Below are 20,928 nucleotides of genomic sequence, written 5' to 3'. Positions count from 1 at the left end.
ACGAAGGAGAAGTTACTGGGGCCTGCTCAAGGCAATCGACGAACAACAGGATGATCGTGATCATGATAACTTTTCTTATCCTTAAAGGAGATAATGGCAGATTTTGGTCATCCTTTTCCCTTCAGAGTTTCTTTTTTAAAAAATGTCATTTTGTCTCTGCATTTAAAGACAAAATATTTTCTCAGCTACTTAGTGATATTTCCTTGTCTGCTCTTTTTTAATAGTGAGAGATTAGAAAGCAGATAAGAAGTTTTAGTGTCTGGGTAGAGCAAGTCTCTGTCATTTGTCTTTAGGATATTCATTGCTGTTTTGTAGAGTTAATATTTCCTCTCAGAATGGCTAGTTTCCAATGAGAGGATTTTTCATTCTCTTCAGAAAGTCATACATAGGCCTAGCTGTCAACGTTGTGAGAACCAGGCAGGGAAGGAGAGCTGGGACACATTCGAGTGATTCCTCTGTTTTTAATCTCTCCCTGACTCTGAGTTGCTCTTAGCTTTCATGGTTCATAACAACTTACAATCCCTTGATTTCCCCCCTTCCAGAAAACTTGCAAACTTCCACTAATGTGGCAGAGAACAGTCACTCAGCATTTCACAAATGAAGAACAATCTAAGAATCCAGTTGCTTTAAAATACCCTCTACTCGGGCTGGAGTGATAGCACAGCTGGTCGGGCATTTGCCTTGCATGCAGCCAACATAGCCGACCCAAGTTCAATTCCTCCGCCCCTCTTGGAGAGCCTGGCAAGCTATCCGAGACGTATTCGATATGCCAAACACAGTAACATCAAATCTCACAATGGAGACGTTACTGGTCCTGCTCAAGCAAATTGATGATCTTCTACTCAAAAGTCCCTCATTTTTATTTTTAGAGGTTTGGGCCATTTCCTAGTGTTCTCTAGGGTTACTCCTGGCTCTGTGTTCAGGAGTAATCTATGGTGGTGCTTAGAGACTCAGGTGGTACCGGGATTCGAGGCAGGCTACCGAATCCCCTGTCTGCTGTCTGCAAGGCAAGTGCCTTAACTCCTTGTACTGGCTCTCTGCTTTGCAAGCATATGACTTTAAACTCATCCTTGCCCTCTAGACCGACTCTGAAGGCCCTAAATATCATTCTTTTCTGCCCATTTTGAAGCATATGAGGTCGAAGTAGTCTTTACCAAACTTTTTCTATTGCAACATTTGGCTTTCACAGCCTTCCTTTAGCAACAAAAGCATCAGAAAACAGGCCATCTGATAAGCAATATAAAACGGTGCGGAGACTCAGGAAGGTATTAAATTTAAATTTACGGTGAAACCCTATGACTTGGATCTCAGAAGACTTATTGTTCTTTCCAGGTGTGCATCTTAAGAGAGTCGCAGCATTTATGTAGTTTGAACCCCAAACCAGATACTGCTCGGTGCTTAGCGGAACATTGCTCCAAGTTTTGTGGTTGACCTGAAATCCCAGTACAAAGGAGACACCCAGGAGTGTGAAACCAGATCAACCCAAAGCTGAGACTCCTCAGATGAGTGGCCTGTGACCTCAGCCTGCCGAGGATCCCTGAACTCTAATTTCATTGTGGTCTCAGGCAGTAAATGTGGGAAGAGTGTGTGATTTCCTTATTGTTTTTGGCACCTGTTGCATCTTTATTACATCGAGCACATGTTTTGAAGTTGGTTGCCAATTCCACAAAATGTCTTTGAATACAATATATGAATTCATCTAACTCACAGTTTTGATAATGTGCAAGAAGAAATGTTAAGCAAATCATACACAATCTGATGAGATGAACATACAGATCAGAAAAATGAGCTTTCACTTTTAAAGATAACGTTGGAAAAACATACCAAATAAAAATTATGCATTTAAAAAAATTAAGTTCCTAACAAACATTTTGAAGGAAAATCTGTTTTTGGTATTTTAGGAAAAAGATTATAAACATGCTATCAATGATTTAATTAGATCATATATACATAAGAGAAAGAACTTATAATGTTTTATGCAATAGAGAAAATTAATGAAAATATATGAATTGCTATATTCAGCAATTCATTCTATATTATCATTATACTCTACAATACACAATTCATTCCGTACATTAATTTAATACAGTTCTATTCAGTAACTATAAAATAGGGGAAGCAATGTGACTTAACTTTCTCATTACCTTTTCTCTTTCCCTAAGGGTAGTATATCTGAGTATCATAGATTTTCTATTAGCTTAGTTTGGGGGTACACCTGGTGGTTCATGGAGGTTTCTCCTGACTCTGTACTCTGGAATCGCTTCCGGCAGTGCTCAGGGACCATGGGGGATGTCGGAGTTGATTTTGGGTAGACCATGGACAAGGCAAGACACCACCTGCTACTCTATTTCTCTGGCCCCTAGCTTATGTTTTAACAAGCAATATAGCTAGTATGACACTAGAAATATGTATGTATACTTCTATATATTTTGTATACATTTTTCTCTATATATTCTATATATTTATTTCTGCATATGTCTATATATTCTACATGTACATATATAATTCTCATACACACAACATTAGGGTTCTAAATTGTCATATTTTTCTTCCTTTCAAAGAAGGGAGTATAGGCCAGAGAGAGAGAATTGGGGTTGAACACCTACCTTACATTTGGCCAACCAAAGTTCGACCTGAAACACCACAAATGGTCTGTTGAGCACCAGGACTGATCCCTGAGCACAAAGCCAGGATGAGCCTTGAGCACTGCTTGGCATTGCATGCGCGTTACACACACACACACACACACACACACACACACACACAGACACACACACAGTATTCATGCATATAAATTTTGATGTAGATGAGTTCTCATTTCATTACATTGAAGATCTGAAGGAAGGTTGTTTGTTGTATGGAGATTACTGTAATCACCTTCAGCTGGTTAAAAATGAACTTTTACTGATAATACTGAAGAATTCATGAGGTTAATTAGTGAACTCTGGTGAGATTAGAATTACTGACTTCTAGCTGCTAGGAAATATATAAAACCCAAAGATTTTTTCATAAAAGAAACATGAGAACTAAGTATTTTTCAAAAGTATCAGTGTGTCTTCACATTTACTTTCTTCTAACAAACACAAAAGCTTTTCTCAAATGTTTGTATATAGTGTGATTGAAATCCATGATGTATCTACATATTCTAAACAAATTCACTCATTAATATTCTTGTTGTATGCAAAATGAGTTAATCAGTTACCACCTTTTATATTCTAAACTAATTTTGAATTTTAATATTAATATCCAACCCTCTAAAGCTGAATGGTTTATAAAACTACAAATTATATAAAATGCCTTCAATGAAAGCAAAAGTAATGTAGTTTATATATTTAAAAATGCATAAGTGTTACCATGGGTAAAGTTTTAGACTCTTTAAAGAGGCATCATTTCAGAACCAGTAAATTTGATTAAAATGAAAGCAATATGTGTCGAAACATGTGCTGCCGTGTTCTAAACTGTATAGATACCTCTTGAGTGTTTAAAAAATATAATTTGTCTTATGTACTCTTTGTTGTAGAAATCCAGTTTGAAATTTTTGTAACTGCACTATTAAACAACAAAAGAATAAATCTCATTTATTAATAAACCTATATTTCAAGTAAAGAAATGGGCATTTTGATCATCAAGATGCCTGTGTATTAGGCCAGATAGTTTAATACAACAAAGTCTTTATTTATAATTTGCTCTATAAAAATTGTTATTTGGAGCACTTGTAGAAATATATAAATACTAAGCACAACCAAAAAACCCACATGGATATTTCTTTTGATGTTTCTTACTCATGGGTAAATATAAGGTGACATGATAATTATAATGTAAGGGAAATGATTAATACTTTTGCTTTCTGACAACTTGTTTTGTTGCAACATTATACTAAGAAGCTTTCTGGAAAATATTATTTAGTCTTTACAGCACACAGTTGAGTGGACCTAATCTTTATCTGCCTCAATTTTAAACATGGGTAAATAAGAAGCATATTGAGTTACTGTTTTTAGTCTTTATATCCAAAATTAATTTTATTTTTCTTCTAAATTTATTCTATTTATTTATGCAACTGTCATTGACTTGGATGTTTTGTGTCTTTAGTATATGTATGATAAAATAGGATGATAAAAAGTACATATCTCCCCAGTAAGGCCCCACTATGCCACAATTTCATACATGTTATTAATTAACATCCGATAACGGTGGCATGATCTTGAAATGCCAGTGGAGGGATCGGAGTCAGTATTTGAGAACAGTCAGAGGTTGTAGCCCATCTTGTGTTTAAGGCTTATTCTCAGATCTGCTAAGGGGCCGCTTCTGGCTTTATGCAGGGAACCAGATGCAGTGCTGGGGATCAAAACAAGACACGCACCTTAACCTCTATACCATTTTTCTAGTCCTGGAATAACTTTATTAATATCACATTCAATTAGCAAGTTAGGGAATTTAGATTCAAATCCAGTTCTAGTCACTTCAAATTCCTACATTTGACTGTGACATATTATCAAAAGAAAGTTACAGAAAAGGTGCTGTGGTTTCCCAGCATGAGAAATTCGTTTGAATAGAAATTTTCAGAGTAGACTTGTGGCATTAACTTAAGAAACTTGTCAATGGAGAAAGTGTTTTAGAGAAAAGGGCAAGCAAAACCATCAAGTCAGGAAATGAAGGTGGTTTTTAAGTAATCATGAATTCTGTCGGGAAGATAGTACAGGGGTGGCCATGCCTTGCACATGGCCGACCCCAGCTGGATTGCCAGCAGCTTCAGAGGGGCCCTAAAACTTTATATATATATATATATATATATGTATATATATATATATATATATATATATATATATAGGCTGGAGCGATAGCACAGCGGTAGGGCGTTTGCCTTGCACACAGCCAACATGGCCGACCCGAGTTCGATTCCTCCGCCCCTCTCGGGGAGCCCGGCAAGCTACCGAGAGTATCTCGCCCGCACGGCAGAGCCTGGCAAGCTCCCCGTGACGTATTCGATATGCCAGACACAGTAACAACAAAGTCTCCAATGGAGACGTTACTGGGCACACTCGAGCAAATCGATGATCAACAGGAGGGCCTTTACCTTACATTTACATATATATATATATATATATATATATAGCCAATATTATCAAATATCCAAAATGGTTAACTGCAGAAGGCTGAATGCTTGGCATACCCAATCTAACTATAATATGTAACAAAGAGATCCCCAAAGTCTATTTCAATAACTTTAATTCTTTGTGTCCCTAGATTGTTTGTAGTTTAAAGCAAATTAACATTTAATAATTACATTTTCAGATTTTAAAATGATATGCATGAAATTTAAATTGATTCAGAAAATCAAAATGTCTGAATTATTCAGATTATTAAATTATTTAACCATCTCATTAGAGAATTTTTATTTTATCTAAAACAATATTCATAAAGCATTTAGAAATACAAGTAAGTTTACCCTAACTATCAAAACTTTGGAAGTCAATTGAAATTATTCTTCGAAACAAACCATTTAGGAGACAATTTTCTGATCTTTAAGCCGCACATTGCTTTTTTTGCTAAAAGGCTCTTAGAGTTTCTGGAATGTGAAGTTTACCATACTCACTGAAATGTTTATCCACTTCAGAAAAGTACTTTAGCATTCACTGACCAATCAATAGGCCTCTATAGGACAAGTTTGTGTTTCTCAATGGGTTGCGAAGTAAAAGAAGTTTTAAGCAATTCTGGATCGTGGTAATCACATATCTTCGCTCTTCCCCTCTTTTACTTAAAAATGCATCATAGATAAGTTATAATTCTATGAGTAATCTCTTAATGATTTTTTGCACTCAGCAAGAAACTATGATCTGTATTCTTTCAGCAGCTGGCCAGGCTCTTGGGAGCGAGCTCTCTCTGTCTTGCAGCTACTGATTCTATTTGTGTCTTCCAAGTTACAGCCCTTGTGTGGGAGATTAAGACTGATTGCCTCTGAATGCATCTCCTTATGAGGCAGATAAATCACTAAGTAGATAACTACAATCTTCTGTTAATTAAATCTGCTCTTCAAATTTTGGAGACGTTAAAAATATTTGGTCGGAACATTTCTATTCAACATCTCTAGATGATAAAGTTAGGGAGTTATCGTTTAGAAAAAAAGACAACAATCATTCATTAACTTCTGTTACATTGTGTCTCAACAGTAACAACTTTTACTGTCAGTATTTAAACACAAGAAATTTAATCTTTGCTGAGTTTTGGAAATTTAGAGCATTCAGGATGCAGCTTGATCATTATACAAAGCCAATACTAGGTTGTTTTTTTCCCCACTATCAGTGCATTAATCACACTGTGAATATTTCTTCATAGTTTACTCCTCACATGCTATGATGTTGCTTCTTTTTAAAACCAAAATATAATAATACATTCATTGGCTCTATCTGTATAAGTAGATTTTTTTTAGCTGCTCTAATTGACCATACTAACAAATAATTAGTAGAAAATGCTTGAAATACACACAAACCTGTTTTCTAAAAGCAGAAATGTATTCATTGCCTTTTTTATTATTGTGCTTTGAGCGATAAAATGCATATGACTTGCACATGACTAACTGGGCTTGGATGCCTGCATCCTATATTGGTCACTCCTTGTCAGGAACGGTCCTGTGCTCAAAGCCAAGAATTAATTACCCCTGAGCCCTACTGGGTATGGTCCCCCTAAACAAACAAACCAAAATTGAAATAAATAAGCAACTTTGAGCCAAAGAGATATTGCAAGGGTAGGTACTTGCCTTGCACACAATTGACCCTAGTTTGATCCCCAGCACCACCTATGACCCCCTGAGAATTTTCAGGAATGATCTCTGAGCACTGAGCCAGCACTCAGCCCTGAACACAGATGGCCCTCCACATTTTAAAAATAAAAATTGAGCAACTCTTTTTTTAAAAGCTGCATAGTATTCCATTGTATAGATATACCAAAGTTTTTTTTAACCAGTCATCTGTTCTCGGTAACTTTGGTTTTTTTTCAGATTCTGGCTATTGTAAATAGTGCCGCAATAAATATACAAGTGCAGATGTCGTTTATACTGTATTTTTTTTGAATCTCTGGGATATATTCCCAGAAGTGGTATTACCTGGTCATATGGAAGCTCATTTTCTAGTTTTTGAAATAATGCATATTGTTTTCCAAAAAGGCTGGACCAGTTGGCATTCCCACCAACAGTGAAAGAGCGTTCCTTTCTCCCCACATCCATGCCAGCACTGGTTACTTTTGATCTTTTGAATGTGTGCCAGTCTCTGTGGTGTGAGATGGTATCTAATTGTTGTTTTGATTTGCATCTCCCTGATGATTAGTGATGTAGAGCACTTTATCATTGCCTTTTGGCCATTTGTATTTCTTTTTCGAGGACGCTTCTGTTCATTTCTTCTTCCTATTTTTCAATGGGGTGACAGATGCCTTCTAAGCAAGGGCCCCAATGGGTGTGATAGGGCTGATTGAAAACATCAGGGGCTGGTTCTGGAGACCCCCAGTGCCCTGGGCTCATGAGTACTTCACTGCAGGGTCCAAGCATTGAGGAGTGGGCCTGGTGGCCTGAATATTACTAGGTGTGGCCCCTTGGTCCTGCTTGTTAGTCACCCCAACCCTCAAACTTTGTACTAAATGCATATAAAATCTATGTTAACATTATTTTTTTCTCTATTTTGGTCATGTTGTCTTGTCGTAGTTCTGTGGGGAAAAGGTTAGAGAATGGAGAGATCCAGCTGGTGACATAATTATTTTAGAATATGTTTGCAGCAAAATGATGACTCTTGGATTCTAATACAGTTATACTATTTAATTTATGAAGTTTCCTGTTTATTCTAGATTAAAATGAAATCACAATTAACTCAGTGAACATAAAGCATTTCCTGTAACAAAGATTGGAGCTAGTGAATTCTAGAAATATGAAGAGTCTAGAAATATGACCCCTATAGAGTAGGAACATCCTAGAGCAAAATAGAAGTGGTGAGGCCAGAACTGTTGCCTAGTCGTAGAGCACTGTGAGACCATGAGTTTGAGCTTTAGAACTGGGGGCAGGTTGTGGGGGTGTGAAATACTGAAGGAAGTTTAATGTTCCTGAGAAATAATTATGTAAAATAATAGTAACTACTTAAGAACACGAATCTAGGGTTATGTTGAGAACTTGGAAATTAGTCTCATCCATAGGATGAAATCTTTTCTCCCCCAATTATAAATTGTGGGCACTTAGGCAGTCTATAGAAATTTATGGACACAAGCAAAGTTGTGCAAATTAAATGGAATGCATGCTAGAGCAGTGAGAGTTAAGTCAACTTTGTGTCTCAATGGAATCGAGTTGTTTGATGCTGAATGGAGAAAACTGCATTTTGACCTGTTTATAGAATTTTCAATTAACCAGTATTTGTTAGAGGACTTCACTGGAGTAGACAGATTGTGTTGGATGATAACTGAACATTGGCACTCTAAACCCCTTATTCTGTTCTATAATTTTTTGTGTATTGCTGAGAAACCTTGCTTAAATATACTAACAGTGAATGAGTCTGTAAGTGCAGAACGGATGTCAGAATGTAGGTGGATAGTTATTGAACAGAGATTTCAAATGAGCATCAGAAGACAGACATCTGTAGCACTTAACTATCAGCACCCAATTTCTTTCTTTCTTTCTTTCTTTCTTTCTTTCTTTCTTTCTTTCTTTCTTTCTTTCTTTCTTTCATTAGTGAAACACCATGAGGTACAGTTGTAGAGTTATGAACTTTCATGCTTGGGTTTCAGTTATACAATGATTGAGTACCAATCCCTCCACCAGTGCCCGTTTTCCACCACCAGTGATCTCAGTAGCCCTCCCACCCCCCTCCACCATACCCCCCCGCCCCACACCTCACCTCTGTGGCAGGGCATTCCCTTTCGCTATCTCTTTCTTTTAGGGTGTTGTGGTTTCCAATAAAGGTATTGAGTGGCCATCATGTTCAGTCTATAGTCTACTTTCAACATGCATCTCGCATCCCGAGAGAATCTCCAAACATCCTTTATTGGTGTTCCCTTCTCTATTGAGCTGCTTTTCTCCCCAGCATTTGAGGCCAGCTTCCAAGCCATGGAGCAGACCTCCTGGAACTTATTTCAACTATTCTTGATTGTTCGTCTCCCATTCTGTTATTTTGTATTCTCCAGATGAGTGTGTTCTTTCTATGTCTTGTCCCTCTCTTTCTGACTCATTTTATTTAGCATGATACTTTCTATGTAGAAACACTTGTATGTAAATTTCATGACTTCATCTTTTCTAACAGCTGCATAGTATTCCACTGTGTAGATGCACCAAAGTTTCTTTAACCAGTCATCTGTTCTTGGGCACTTGGGTTTTCTCCAAATTTTGCCTATTGTGAACAGTGCAGCAATGAACAAGAAGTGGAGATGTCATTTCGACTGTACTTTTTTGCCTCTCCGGGATATATTCCCAGGAGTGGTATTGCTGGGTCAAATGGGAGCTCAATTTATAATTTTTTGAGAATCGTCTATACTGTTTTCCAAAAGGCTTAACCAGTCGGCATTCCCACCAGCAGTGAAAGAGGGTTCCTTTCTTACCGAATCTGCGCCAATACCAGTTGCTTTTGTTCTTTTGGATGTGGGCCAATCACTGTGGCATGAGATGATATCTTATTGTTATTTTGAGCTGCAATCTCCCTGATGATCAGTGATGTGGGGCATTTTCTTATGTGCCTTTTAGCCAGTCAGATTTCTTCTTTGAGAAAGTTTCTGTTCATTTCAACACCCCATTTTTTGATGGGGTTGTGTTTTCTTCTTGTGGAGTTCAACCAGTGCTTGTATATCCTTGATAAAGGTAAGGTAAAGGCCCTCCCGTTGATCGTCGATTTGCTCGAGCGGGCCCAGTAACATCTCCATTGGAGACTTTGTTGTTACTGTGTCTGGCATATCGAATACTCTCGGTAGCTTGCCGGGCTCTCCGAGAGGGGCAGAGGAATCGAACTCGGGTCGGCCATGTTGGCCACGTGCAAGGCAAACGCCCTACCGCTGTGCCATCGCTCCAGGGCCTTATATCCTTGATATCAACCCCTTATCAGATGTGTATTTGGTGAATATCCTTTCCCATTCTGTAGACTGTCTTTGTATTTTGGTCACTGCTTCTTTTGAGGTGCAGAATCTTCTTAGTTTAAGATAGTCTCATTAGTCTATCTCTGTTTTCACTTGCTCGGCCAGTGGCGTGGCATCTTGGAAGATACCAATAGCTTCAATGTCATGGAGGGTTCTGCCAACTTTGTCTTCAGTGTACCTTATGGATTCCGGTCTAATGTTGAGATCTTTTATCCGTTTTGATCTTACTTTTGTACATGGTGTTAGGGAGAGATCTGAGCCCATTTGTTTTTGCATGTATTTGTCCAGTTTTGCCATCACAATTTGTTAAAGAGGCTTTCTTTGTTCCACTTCCCATTTCTTACTCCTTAACAAAGATTAGCTGATCATATATTTTGGGGGGTGTCAGTATATTCAACCCGGTTCCATTGGTCTGCGGCTCTGCCTTTGTTCCAGTAGCATGCTGTTTTAATTATTACTGCTTTGTAACAGAGTTTGAGCTTGGGGAGGTTGATTCTCCCCATTTTCTTCTTCCCAAGAATTGCTTTAGCTATTTGTGGGGGATTTTGTTTCATATGAATTTCAAGAATGTTTGCTCCATTTCTTTGAAGAATGTCATGGGTATCCTTATAGAGATCGCATTGAATTTGTACAATGCTTTGGGGAATATTGCCATTTTGACAATGTTAATTCTCCCAATCCATAAGCAGGGGATATCTTTCCATTTCCTCGTGTCCTCTTTTATTTCCTGAAGTAGCATTTTGTAGTTTTCTTTGTACAGGTCTTTAATGTCCTTAGATAAGCTGATTCCTAGGTACTTGATTTTCTGAGACATGATTGTGAACGGGATTTTTTTTTTTTGTATGTCACTTTCTTCTCTCTCATTATTTGCATATAGGAAATCCATGAACTTTTGGGTATTGATTTTATAGTCTGCAACTATATTATACAAGTCTGTTGTTTCTAGGAGTTTCTTGGTAGAGGTTTTAGGGTTCTCTAAGTATAGTAACATATCATCTGTAAACAGTGAGAGGTTGACTTCTTCCTTTCCTACCTGAATGCCCTTAGTATCTTTTTCTTGCCTAACTGCTATTGCAAGTATTTCCAGTACTATATTGAATAACAGTGGAGAGAATGGGCATCCTTGTCTTGTCCTTGATCTTAGAGGGAAGGCTCTTAATTTTTCCCCATTTAGGATGATGCTTGCCATAGGCTTGTGGTAGATGGATTAAACTGTATTAAGAAATGTCCCTTCTATAACAATTTTGGTGAAGTTTTTCATCATATATGGGTGCTGAATCTTGTCAAATGCTTTCTCTGCATCTATTGATATGATCATATGGTTTTTATCTTTTATTTAGTTGATATGATGGATTATGTTGATTGATTTCCAAATGTTTAACCATCCGTGCATCCCAGGGATGAATCCCACTTGGTCATGGTGTATGATCTTTTTGATGAGTTAGTGAATTCTATTTGCTACTATTTTGTTGAGAATCTTCGCATCTGTTTTCATCAGGGATAACGGCCTGTTGTTTTCCTTCCTGGTGGTGTCTTTGTTTCCTTTTGGTATTAGAGAGATATGGGCCTCATAGCAACTGTTTGGGAGATTTTTTTGTTTCTTCAATTTTCTGGAAAAGCTTGAGAAGAACTGGCAATAGGTCCTCTTTAAATGTTTGGAGAAGTTTGCTAGTGACTCCATCTGGACCTGGACTTTTTTTTGGGGGGAAGACTTTTGATTACAGTTTCAATTTCCTTGATATTAAAAGGTCTATTCAGTGTTCTAGATCTTTTTGGTCCAACTTTGGGAGATTATAGGAATCCAGGAATTTACACATTTCTTCTAGGTTCTCTTGTTTTGTGGTGTACAGACTTTCAAACTTGTCTCTGCTGATCTTCTGAATTTCTTTGGCTTCCTCTGTGATGTCCGTCTTTTCATTTATGATTTGTTTATTAGAGTTTTCTCTCTTTCTTACTTTGTGAATTTAGCTAGTGGTTTATCAATGTTGTTTATTTTCTCAAAGAACCAGATCTTTGTTTCATTGATCTTTCAGATTTTTTTGGAGGTTTCCATGTTGTTGATTTATGCTCTAAGTTTTTTAAAAATTAATTAATTAATTAATTAATTATATCTATTGAATCACCTTGAAAACAGTCACAAAGCCTTTCAGTTTAAGTCTTGGTCGATCATACAATGATCAAACACCTGTCCCTTCACCAGTGCACATTTTCCACCACCAAGAACCCCAGTATATCCCCCCTCCCATCCACCCCCTGCCTGTGTGGCAGATTTTCACTTTACTCTCTCTCTCTCTCTCTCTCTCTCTCTCTGTTTTGGGGAGGATACAAAGTCCTGTATAGATTTATTATCCCTCTCCTATTTCTTCCTTTAGAGCCATTAATTCCTTCTGAGTTTTAATCTTGTTGATCTATCCAGAGGTGATAAGGCAGTGTTGAAGTCTCCAACTACTATTGTGTTGCTCGCAATGTCCTTCTTAAGGTGTGTTAGCAGATGTTGTAGGTATTTGGCTGGTCTCTCACTGGGTGCATATTCGTTTAGGAGTGTGATTTCTTACTGCTGTACATATCCCTTGATTAAAAAAAATGGCCTTCACTGTCCCTTCTAATCTTTTTCAACCTGAAATCTATGTTGTTCGATATGAGTAAGGCCACCCCAGCTTTTTTGAGGGGTTTCTTTGTTTGCAAGATTGTTTTCCATCCTTTGACTTTGAGTCTGTGTTTGTTCTGATTGTTCAGATGTGTTTCTTGTATGCAGCAGAATGTTGGGTTCTATATCTGAATCCATTTTGCCTCTTAATTGGTGAATTTAGACCACTGACATTGAGAGAGATTATCGTTATGGGGTTTTGTGTCATCTTTCTGTAAAGGTTTGTTCTGCTTGTAGGGGTTTTTCTTGTCTTACAGCAGTCCCTTTTGCCCTTCTTTTAGGTTTGGTTTTGAGTCTATGAAGTTCCTGAGCTGTTGTTTATCCAGAAAAGAGTATAATGTTCCTTTGAGTTTGAGTGAGATTTTAGCCAGATAAAGTATTCTTGGTGAAGGCGGTAGGGCGTTTGCCTTGCATGCAGCCAACATGGCCGACCCGAGTTCGATTCCTCTGCCCCTCTCGGAGAGCCTGGCAAGCTACCGAGAGTATCTCACCCGCACGGCAGAGCCTGGCAAGCTACCTGTGACGTATTTGATATGCCAGACACAGTAACAACAAAGTCTCCAATGGAGACGTTACTGGGCCCGCTCAAGCAAATCAGTGATCAACGGGAGGGTGAAGGGTTCATTTCAGTGAGTTTTTTCACTATATTCCACCATTGCCTTCGGGCTTGGTGGGTTTCCTCTGAGAGGTCTGCTGTGATTCTAAGGGGTGCTCCTTTGTATGTGATTTCCTTCTTTGACCTTGCTGCTTGCAGTATTGTATCTTTATTGGTGGCATCCATCATTCTAATGATATGTCTTGGAGTGCTTTTGTTAGGGTCTCTTTTAGCTGGCATCCTTTGGGTTCCTTGAATCTGAATGGCTGCATTGTTGAATTCTGGGAACTTTTCAGCAATGATTTCTTTAACTGTGGTTTTTTTTATTGGGATTGCTTCCATGACCTTCTGGTACTTGAATGATTCTAATTTTGTTCCTCTTGAAATCATCCTCTAGGATTCTGATTTGCTCTATCGCTATTTTGAGGTCTCGTCCCATTGTTTGTTGCTGCCTGTAGGCTTCTTGCAGCTCATCTTCAAGCTCACTGATCCTGTCTTTGGCTGTAGCCATTCTACTGTTGAGTGCACACACTGAGTTTTTTTATTTCCTCTACCGAATCCTTTATTCGTGACACTTCTGTGTGTAGCTTTCCAATTTCTGTTCTCATTTCTTCCTGTATTTTCTCGATTGTCATATTCATTGTTTCTTTTAAGTCCTCCTTTAATCTACCGGCTATCTGTCCCACCATCCCACCATTTCTTTGAGTTCATTGAATGTCTTCATTACTTCATCGCTGAATTCTTTATCGGAAAGCTCACATTTGTGAGTAACTCCTATTGAGTCTTCTGGACACTTCATCATCCTCTCCTCATGTCAGGAATTTGCGCTGTTTCTTCATGTTGTTGTGGTGGTATGGAGACTGAGATGTGACACTGGAATGCTGGGTATGGGTGAGATAACTGTGGCCCCCAAATAAACCCCGCCCACTTCTACAGAGACCACAACCACTTCTGTAGAGGCCACACCCCCTATGGGTACCTGGTTTGTGGAGGGGGGGGTACAGACCTGGGAGAGGGAGAAAATCGGGCCTGGCATGGGGGATGAACAGGAAGGTGCTCGGGGAGGGTGGGTGGCCCAGGATCTGAGAGGATGCCTGGGGCCTGGGCATGAGGGAGGTGGTGTCCTGGGTTTGATTATTCACTGACCTGGGCGAGAGAGAGAACCAGGTGTGGTGTTGGGGACAAACAGGAAGGTGGGAAGGTGCTTGGGGCGGTGGGTGGCCCAGGGTCTGAGATGCTACCCAATTTCTTATCCTTAAGTCAGGGATACTAATATTTGACAGCTCCCATATTACTCTTTGAGGTAACTTGAAATTACCCGGTGAATATTTGTTAGAATCATTAGTAGGAGTCTGAGTCTACATAAAACCTGGTTCTTATTCCATTACTCACTCCAACATCATCCAGACAATTTACTTGTGCAATTATGGCTCAGAGCACTAAGATAGAAGAATGTGAATCACTTGACAAATTTGTTAAGCAACTTTTATTCCGTGTGGTATATTTCATATAAAAATTTATTAAACTCTTTGAATCTTTGTCCCACCTGGGGTTAGGTTTAAAAGCCCGGATTAGAAAACTGAAAGTTTATATTAACAGCTGAAATACAAGATTCCCACTTTATTACTTTGACATCTCTTGGGAGAATCCAGAGCAGTAGAAGATTTTATATATCGTAAGAATTCAATACTCATCTTCATGTGCAGGTGCTTCCTTGAGATTGGATCCTAACAAACCCAGGTCTCAACCTTTAATTCTCAGACCGTAGTTATTTGTTCTACATTACAAATGCAAAATTGACTCTTAATAAAAATGAAATAATGATTATTAAAACATAGACTATTGCAATTTGAGTTTTGGAATAGAGAAAATATATCTATGAGTGTCTAGTTGGTGCATTTATTACAAAATGTGGAGTTCCTCAGGTGGAGTCTGGGTCCGTGCTATCTTATCAAATGCACAAACATTTTTGTAGCAAGCAGTCAATGCTCACGTGAAGTGGAATGGAGGTTTCAAATCACTTTCCATCAGTTTGTTCCATCTTCTGCCAAATGAAGTTGAAGCCATTTTCTGAAGTTTTTAAATTTTGAACTTATCACTTAATCACTTAATCACTTAATCACTTAACTTCCCGTTAGTCATCGATTTGCTCGAGCGGGCGCCAGTAACGTCTCCATTTGTCCCTGTCGCGTGCTAGTGTAGCCCAATGGCATCTCTTCGCTCCGGGAACATGAAGGGCCTCAAACCGATCGTTCATGATCTTGATGAAGAAGTCTGACCATCTGGTAGGTGGGCGGCCACGCGGTCTTTTGACATCCCGTGGAATCCAATCAGTAACAGCTCTAGTCCAACGGTAGTCTTTAAATCTCATTACGTGACCAGCCCATCTGATTTTCGACACCTTGGCAAATGAGACAGCGTCCCTGATCCTTGATCGTCGACGGATGTCAGAACTCCGGATTCGTTCTCTCATTTGAGTGAAACGTGATATTCCAAGCATAGCTCTTTCTATTCTTCTTTGAACTTATATACAGTAAAATTTGATTCTTTATTAAAGAATAAAACAGAATACGTCTATACTCAGGGGCAGTATGTCCTGTCATTTGGGAACTATAGTTTGGTGGCAGCAAATGCCTGGGTTCATACTCTTTGCCAAAGCATTTATTCTCTATGCCTCCGGACTTTATCTTTAGAATGTGAATAGGGGCCAGAGAGATAGTACAGTGAGGAGGGCTCCTGACCTGTGTGCGGTTGACCCAGATTCAATCCCCAGCATCAGTTTCGGTTGCTCAGCCGTACTAGGAGTGATCCCTGAGAGCAGAGTTAGGAGTAAGCCCTGAGCACAGCGACGTTGGACCCCAAACGAAAACAAACAAAAAGGTGAATAGTTGAATCTACCTCAGAGTTTACCATGAAGTATTGTGTTAATTCTAATTATAATTAATAAGATGCTTAGAACAATGCTAGTAATATAGCTCCATGTAAGCACTGCTAAGTAATGTCATCACTTCATTTAAATTTGTATCAGAGGAAAAATAAAACAAGAATAGAATGAATTAAATTTGATTTTTTAGAGACCAGAGCAATAGCAGAGCAGGTAGGACGTTTCCCTTTACATGGTCACCTGGGTTTGATCCCCAGATGGTCTCCGAGCCCAGCCAAGAGTGATCCCTGAGCTCACAGCTAGGAGTAAGCCTTCAACAGAGCTATTTATAGACCCAAACCCAAAGTAAATAAATAATAAACTGGTTTTGTAAAGAAAATTTGTGCCGGCTTTTCCTATTTTACATGATCAGATATTCAGTTTGTAGGTAATTTCTGGCAATAAATTTTCCTCTTTCATATGGCCTCATCAGAATGGCCAGGCAAAGATGGAGAGGTGTGAATAGCATTCTGTGCTAAATTATATTGTACAGCAGTTCAGATCAAGAGGAGTTTAAAGTTTGATCCAAAATGGATCCTAAAATTGGGGTTATCTTTATTTAGAAAAAAGTTGATGAGTGATCTCTGGGTACGGACCTAGGGACCAAGATAATGCTATTTTAAGAAAATTAAAATCCAGGAGTCACATGAGGTGGCAGACCAGGAGCCTGCCAGCCCCTTTCCTGCCACCTCCACAGGAGAAAAACACAAATAGGTGTAGCTTATGTTCTTCTCGTCTCTGACTTAAGTGTGTGAGGTGAAGACAGAGATGAGTTGACTCATCTGAGGAAAATAAGCCAGGGATTATTCTGGAGAATGAAGACAAAGATTTATGGGCTCCATTGTCAGAAACTTCTTCTCATACTCAAAACCCACCCAAAGTTAGTCACAGAGGCCCAGTAGCCTTGGCCCCCTCAGTCAGCCCTGGATGGGAGTGACCCCTTCTCTTCTTCCTCTGGTATCCACCAAATTCTATATATTGATGTAATGCTGATGTAATTTCAATTAATCATTCAAACATGTGTTTGAATCCATCAAATTTTTGAGTGTTTTAATCTAGTTACACAGAATATATATTTCTGATCTTCTGGCAACAAAATTATAGTGACCGTGCATTAGAACCATGTTAAAAACATTATCTTAGGCTACAATCACACGTGCGCTTTATAATCTTGCACGTGTGCTTTGCTATTTTGCTGTTTTGTGATTTTTGCCCTGTTTCATCCTAGGTAACTGGGATTTGAGAAACAAATCTCTCCTAAGAAACTTTATTCTCTCTAATGATACTGTATTTGTAAATGTTTGAGTAAGTATTAAAGAGAATTCAGGATAGACTTAGACGGCTTCAGATAGGGCGCTCGGGGCTTGTTCCAGGGTTTTGTATCTGCGGAAGAGCACCAGCGACCCAGCGACCACCCTTCTGAATGACTCATGGTCAAAGGGCAGGGTGGCTCAATGCAAGAGCCCAAGGAGACAGCGCCGGTCCGTGTCCAGGTGCCAGAAACATGCTGGCCAAGCCAGAGCTCTCCTCAGGCTGGGGACTGTGCTGTGCTGAGGATCAAATGGTGATCACTGTATTCCAGGTACTTCTGCCTCAGTCCTGCACTACCTATCTGGCCACCCGATAGCACATCATAACATGCTTGACCTTGTCCTAAAACGTGTGCATTCTTTAATATTTCCAAGAGGAAAGTACTCTGATTTCACTTGGTAGGAAGTTTGCTAAAGGAGAAAGAGTTAAGTTGTCCTTTCAATTTCAAGTAAGAACAGACAGAAGTCTAGAGAGGCCTGATGCTGTCAAAGAAGGCATACTAAACAACCAAAAAAGTTAATAGAATACTTTTTTAAAGCAGAATCTCATTTACTGGAAGGGGGAAAATCTTGGGACAAAGGCATTTAGAAGTAATAAGTTTTATGAAAATGAATGTGTTTTATTTACTCGACCTCTAAAATGCCATAAACAGCCCTCGTGTGCCTGCCATTCCTTAGTTTTTCTTGCTTTTTTGTCTCTTGGCTGTGCTAAACCTCGCCACTAAATTCATTTGGAACTCTAGAGGTTTCTCTAACATATTCCTAATTCCTGTATGAGCCCTTCTGTATTCTGGTACTTGATACACACTAGCAATCACTCTACAACCTTTGCTTTAAAAGACTTCTTTGGAGAGCCTTTCCATTTAGGGCCCAGGAATGTGTCGAAAACCACAGAGGTTACATTGCTTTTGAACTAAAGGTTGTTGGTTTGTGGAATTTCCTTCGACTGGAAACACACATGAGTCTGTGGTTGAGTATTTTCCCTCTTTTATAATAGGCTACTTGTTTGTTTTCATTTTGAAAAAGCTGGAGTATTTATCATTGATTTCCATATTGTATAAAGAACTAACCTTTATTTCCCCTTCTTTCCTTTTGTTTCTCCAGTGGAAAGAGACAAGGATTTTTCTCACCAGCGGAGGCATTACAAAGAATTCAGGTTTGATCTTACTCAAATTCCTCATGGAGAAGCAGTAACGGCAGCGGAATTTCGGATATACAAAGACCGGAGCAACAACCGATTTGAAAATGAAACGATTAAGATTAGCATATATCAGATCATCAAGGAATACACAAATAGGTATCAACTTCATATGTCAATTGTTATCAAGGCAAACGTGAAATTATGGTAATGTACATGACTTCATCCAGGCACTACACTAAGTCGTGTTTTCTTGGAGAGGAATCACATTGCAAGTTGTTAAAACAAAGAAAAGGAAAAAGTAATTGCTTCGAAAAGGGCCTCTACGCACTCCCCAGCTTTCCATATTCCTGTGCTAAGGTTCAGAGGGAACAGTCTCTGTTTCCCCACGTGTACCTTTCAAGATCATTGTCTCAGATTATAAATGTGAAATGATTCAATTTATTATGAATATATGAAATTTCTTTAGTATCACTATTTATTATTATTTGGTTTGGGGGCCACACCCGGCACTGCTCAGGAGTTACTCCTAACTTTGTGCTCCGGGATCACTCCTGGTACAGCTCAGGAAACTATCTGGGATGCTGACAGTATAACTCAAGGCTGGCTGCACACAAGACAAGCGCCCTACCCTGCTCACTGTTGCTCTGATCCTACTTATTTTTGGGTCATAACCTATTGCTAATTGTGATGATTTGATTCACTGTGTCTTTTAAGTCACAGAAGAGACCACCTTCCTTTTCCTGACTGCACGTAACTAGTGTATGTGTGTTGATATTTTGAGATAACATCGTATCTGCATGGGTTTGACCACCTGTGTGTCTTCTGTCTTCAACATGATAATTTAGGCAGAGGATCTAGCTTAGCTGTGGAGTGTGTGTCTCAGTACGTGTGACCTCCCCATGGAAGAGCATAAGACAGAAAGCATGAAACCTGAGTTGGTAATTACTGCAAATGAGTCATCAGGCAGAAAAGTGATAATGGAATCTCAGTGGCATTTTCTGACCTTTAACTCAGTGCGGTGCAGAAAGTTCTTGGGAAACACCTTTCACAGGCGATTATTCACATTTTGCTGAAAAGTTCTTAACATTTAGAAACTCTTACTGAAATATTTTATTGAGATAGAGTCCGTTTCATGCTAACTTCCATTCATGAAACAGTGTCTTCTTCCAGATGCAGACCCTTAAAGATAGCCCTCATGCTCCTTCGATCACATTCCTCCTACCACAAACCTCTTCTCTTCTTGGTGAATATTTCTACTTCCTGTTGTTTAGATTTTTTTCTTAGTCTTCTAGTGTGCCAGTTTTGTTCTGTTTTGTTTTATGGCTGTTCTACGGAATTCTAGTTATATCCAATGAAGTAAGAAAAAAAATTTAAAAGCTTCTGGTGTCAAATACATTTAAATGTCTTTTTATTAGGGTGTCTTCTAGGAAATCCATAATGCATATCAGAATATCAAAGTCTTGGAAAAGTTTTATTGCACCATTAATTTTATATTACCTAGTCCTCCTTAAAATTATTGGCTATGAAATCTTTTTTTTTGAAAGCATATACTTAACATCCTAAAAACAGTGTTTCAAAGGATGCATTTTAATAAATATTTTCTATGAACATTGTTATTTTAAGAGTAAGAACCTTAAGGCAAAAAGATCTGTGTTTCTTTTCAGCTCAGCTCTGCAGTGAGTTATCTGTCTGTAGGGAAGTGTTTTGTTTTGATTTTAAATCTCAATATACTAGTTTTATTTTTTAAAATATACATTTTTTTCTTCTGAGATAAACCTGGCATGCTACACTTTTATACTAAATAATAATGCTGTCTTTTAAAATTAAGTGATGAATATTATTATATTAAAATAACATAATAAATACTATTGGGGATACATAACGAATATTTTGTTTATGATTATATTTTTATGTATTATCTAACCTGATAGCCACCCAGTCTTTGATGATGTCATGTGGTCATAAAAGAAAAAAGAAAGACCTATTATGTCATCTTATTCACACTTACTTATCCAAGTGAGACTAAAAACTCATAAAAGTATGTATTTTATTCCTACCATCTCTCACCTCCACCATTCATCCTCACTCAGATTTTCATGTGTGCAATATAACGCAGTGTTCTGATATTTATCCAAAGCTCTATTTTTCTTGGTAGAAAAAAATAATGCTCTGCATCATTTCGCTTATTTAATCTTTTCATGTTGGTCTGACAGCCTCAAA

At 38.5% G+C, this 20,928-nt stretch overlaps 1 protein-coding gene across 1 annotated transcript in view; it reads left to right on the top strand.

Annotated features, from left to right (window-relative positions):
• BMP5 (bone morphogenetic protein 5) overlaps positions 1 to 20,928 on the top strand; it is a 134,994-nt gene that overhangs the window by 47,951 nt on the left and 66,115 nt on the right. Inside the window, exon 2 of the mRNA XM_056116892.1 lies at positions 18,672 to 18,864. Within this exon, the coding sequence (XP_055972867.1) occupies positions 18,672 to 18,864 (193 nt within the window). The remainder of the gene's footprint in view (positions 1 to 18,671; positions 18,865 to 20,928) is intronic.

Source organism: Sorex fumeus, unplaced genomic scaffold (genome assembly GCF_029834395.1).
Source record: "Sorex fumeus unplaced genomic scaffold, SorFum_2.1 ptg000033l, whole genome shotgun sequence".
Lineage (NCBI taxonomy): Eukaryota > Metazoa > Chordata > Mammalia > Eulipotyphla > Soricidae > Sorex > Sorex fumeus.
The sequence above is the reverse complement of the archived record's forward strand: the minus strand, read 5'-3'. Positions and strand labels throughout refer to the sequence as shown.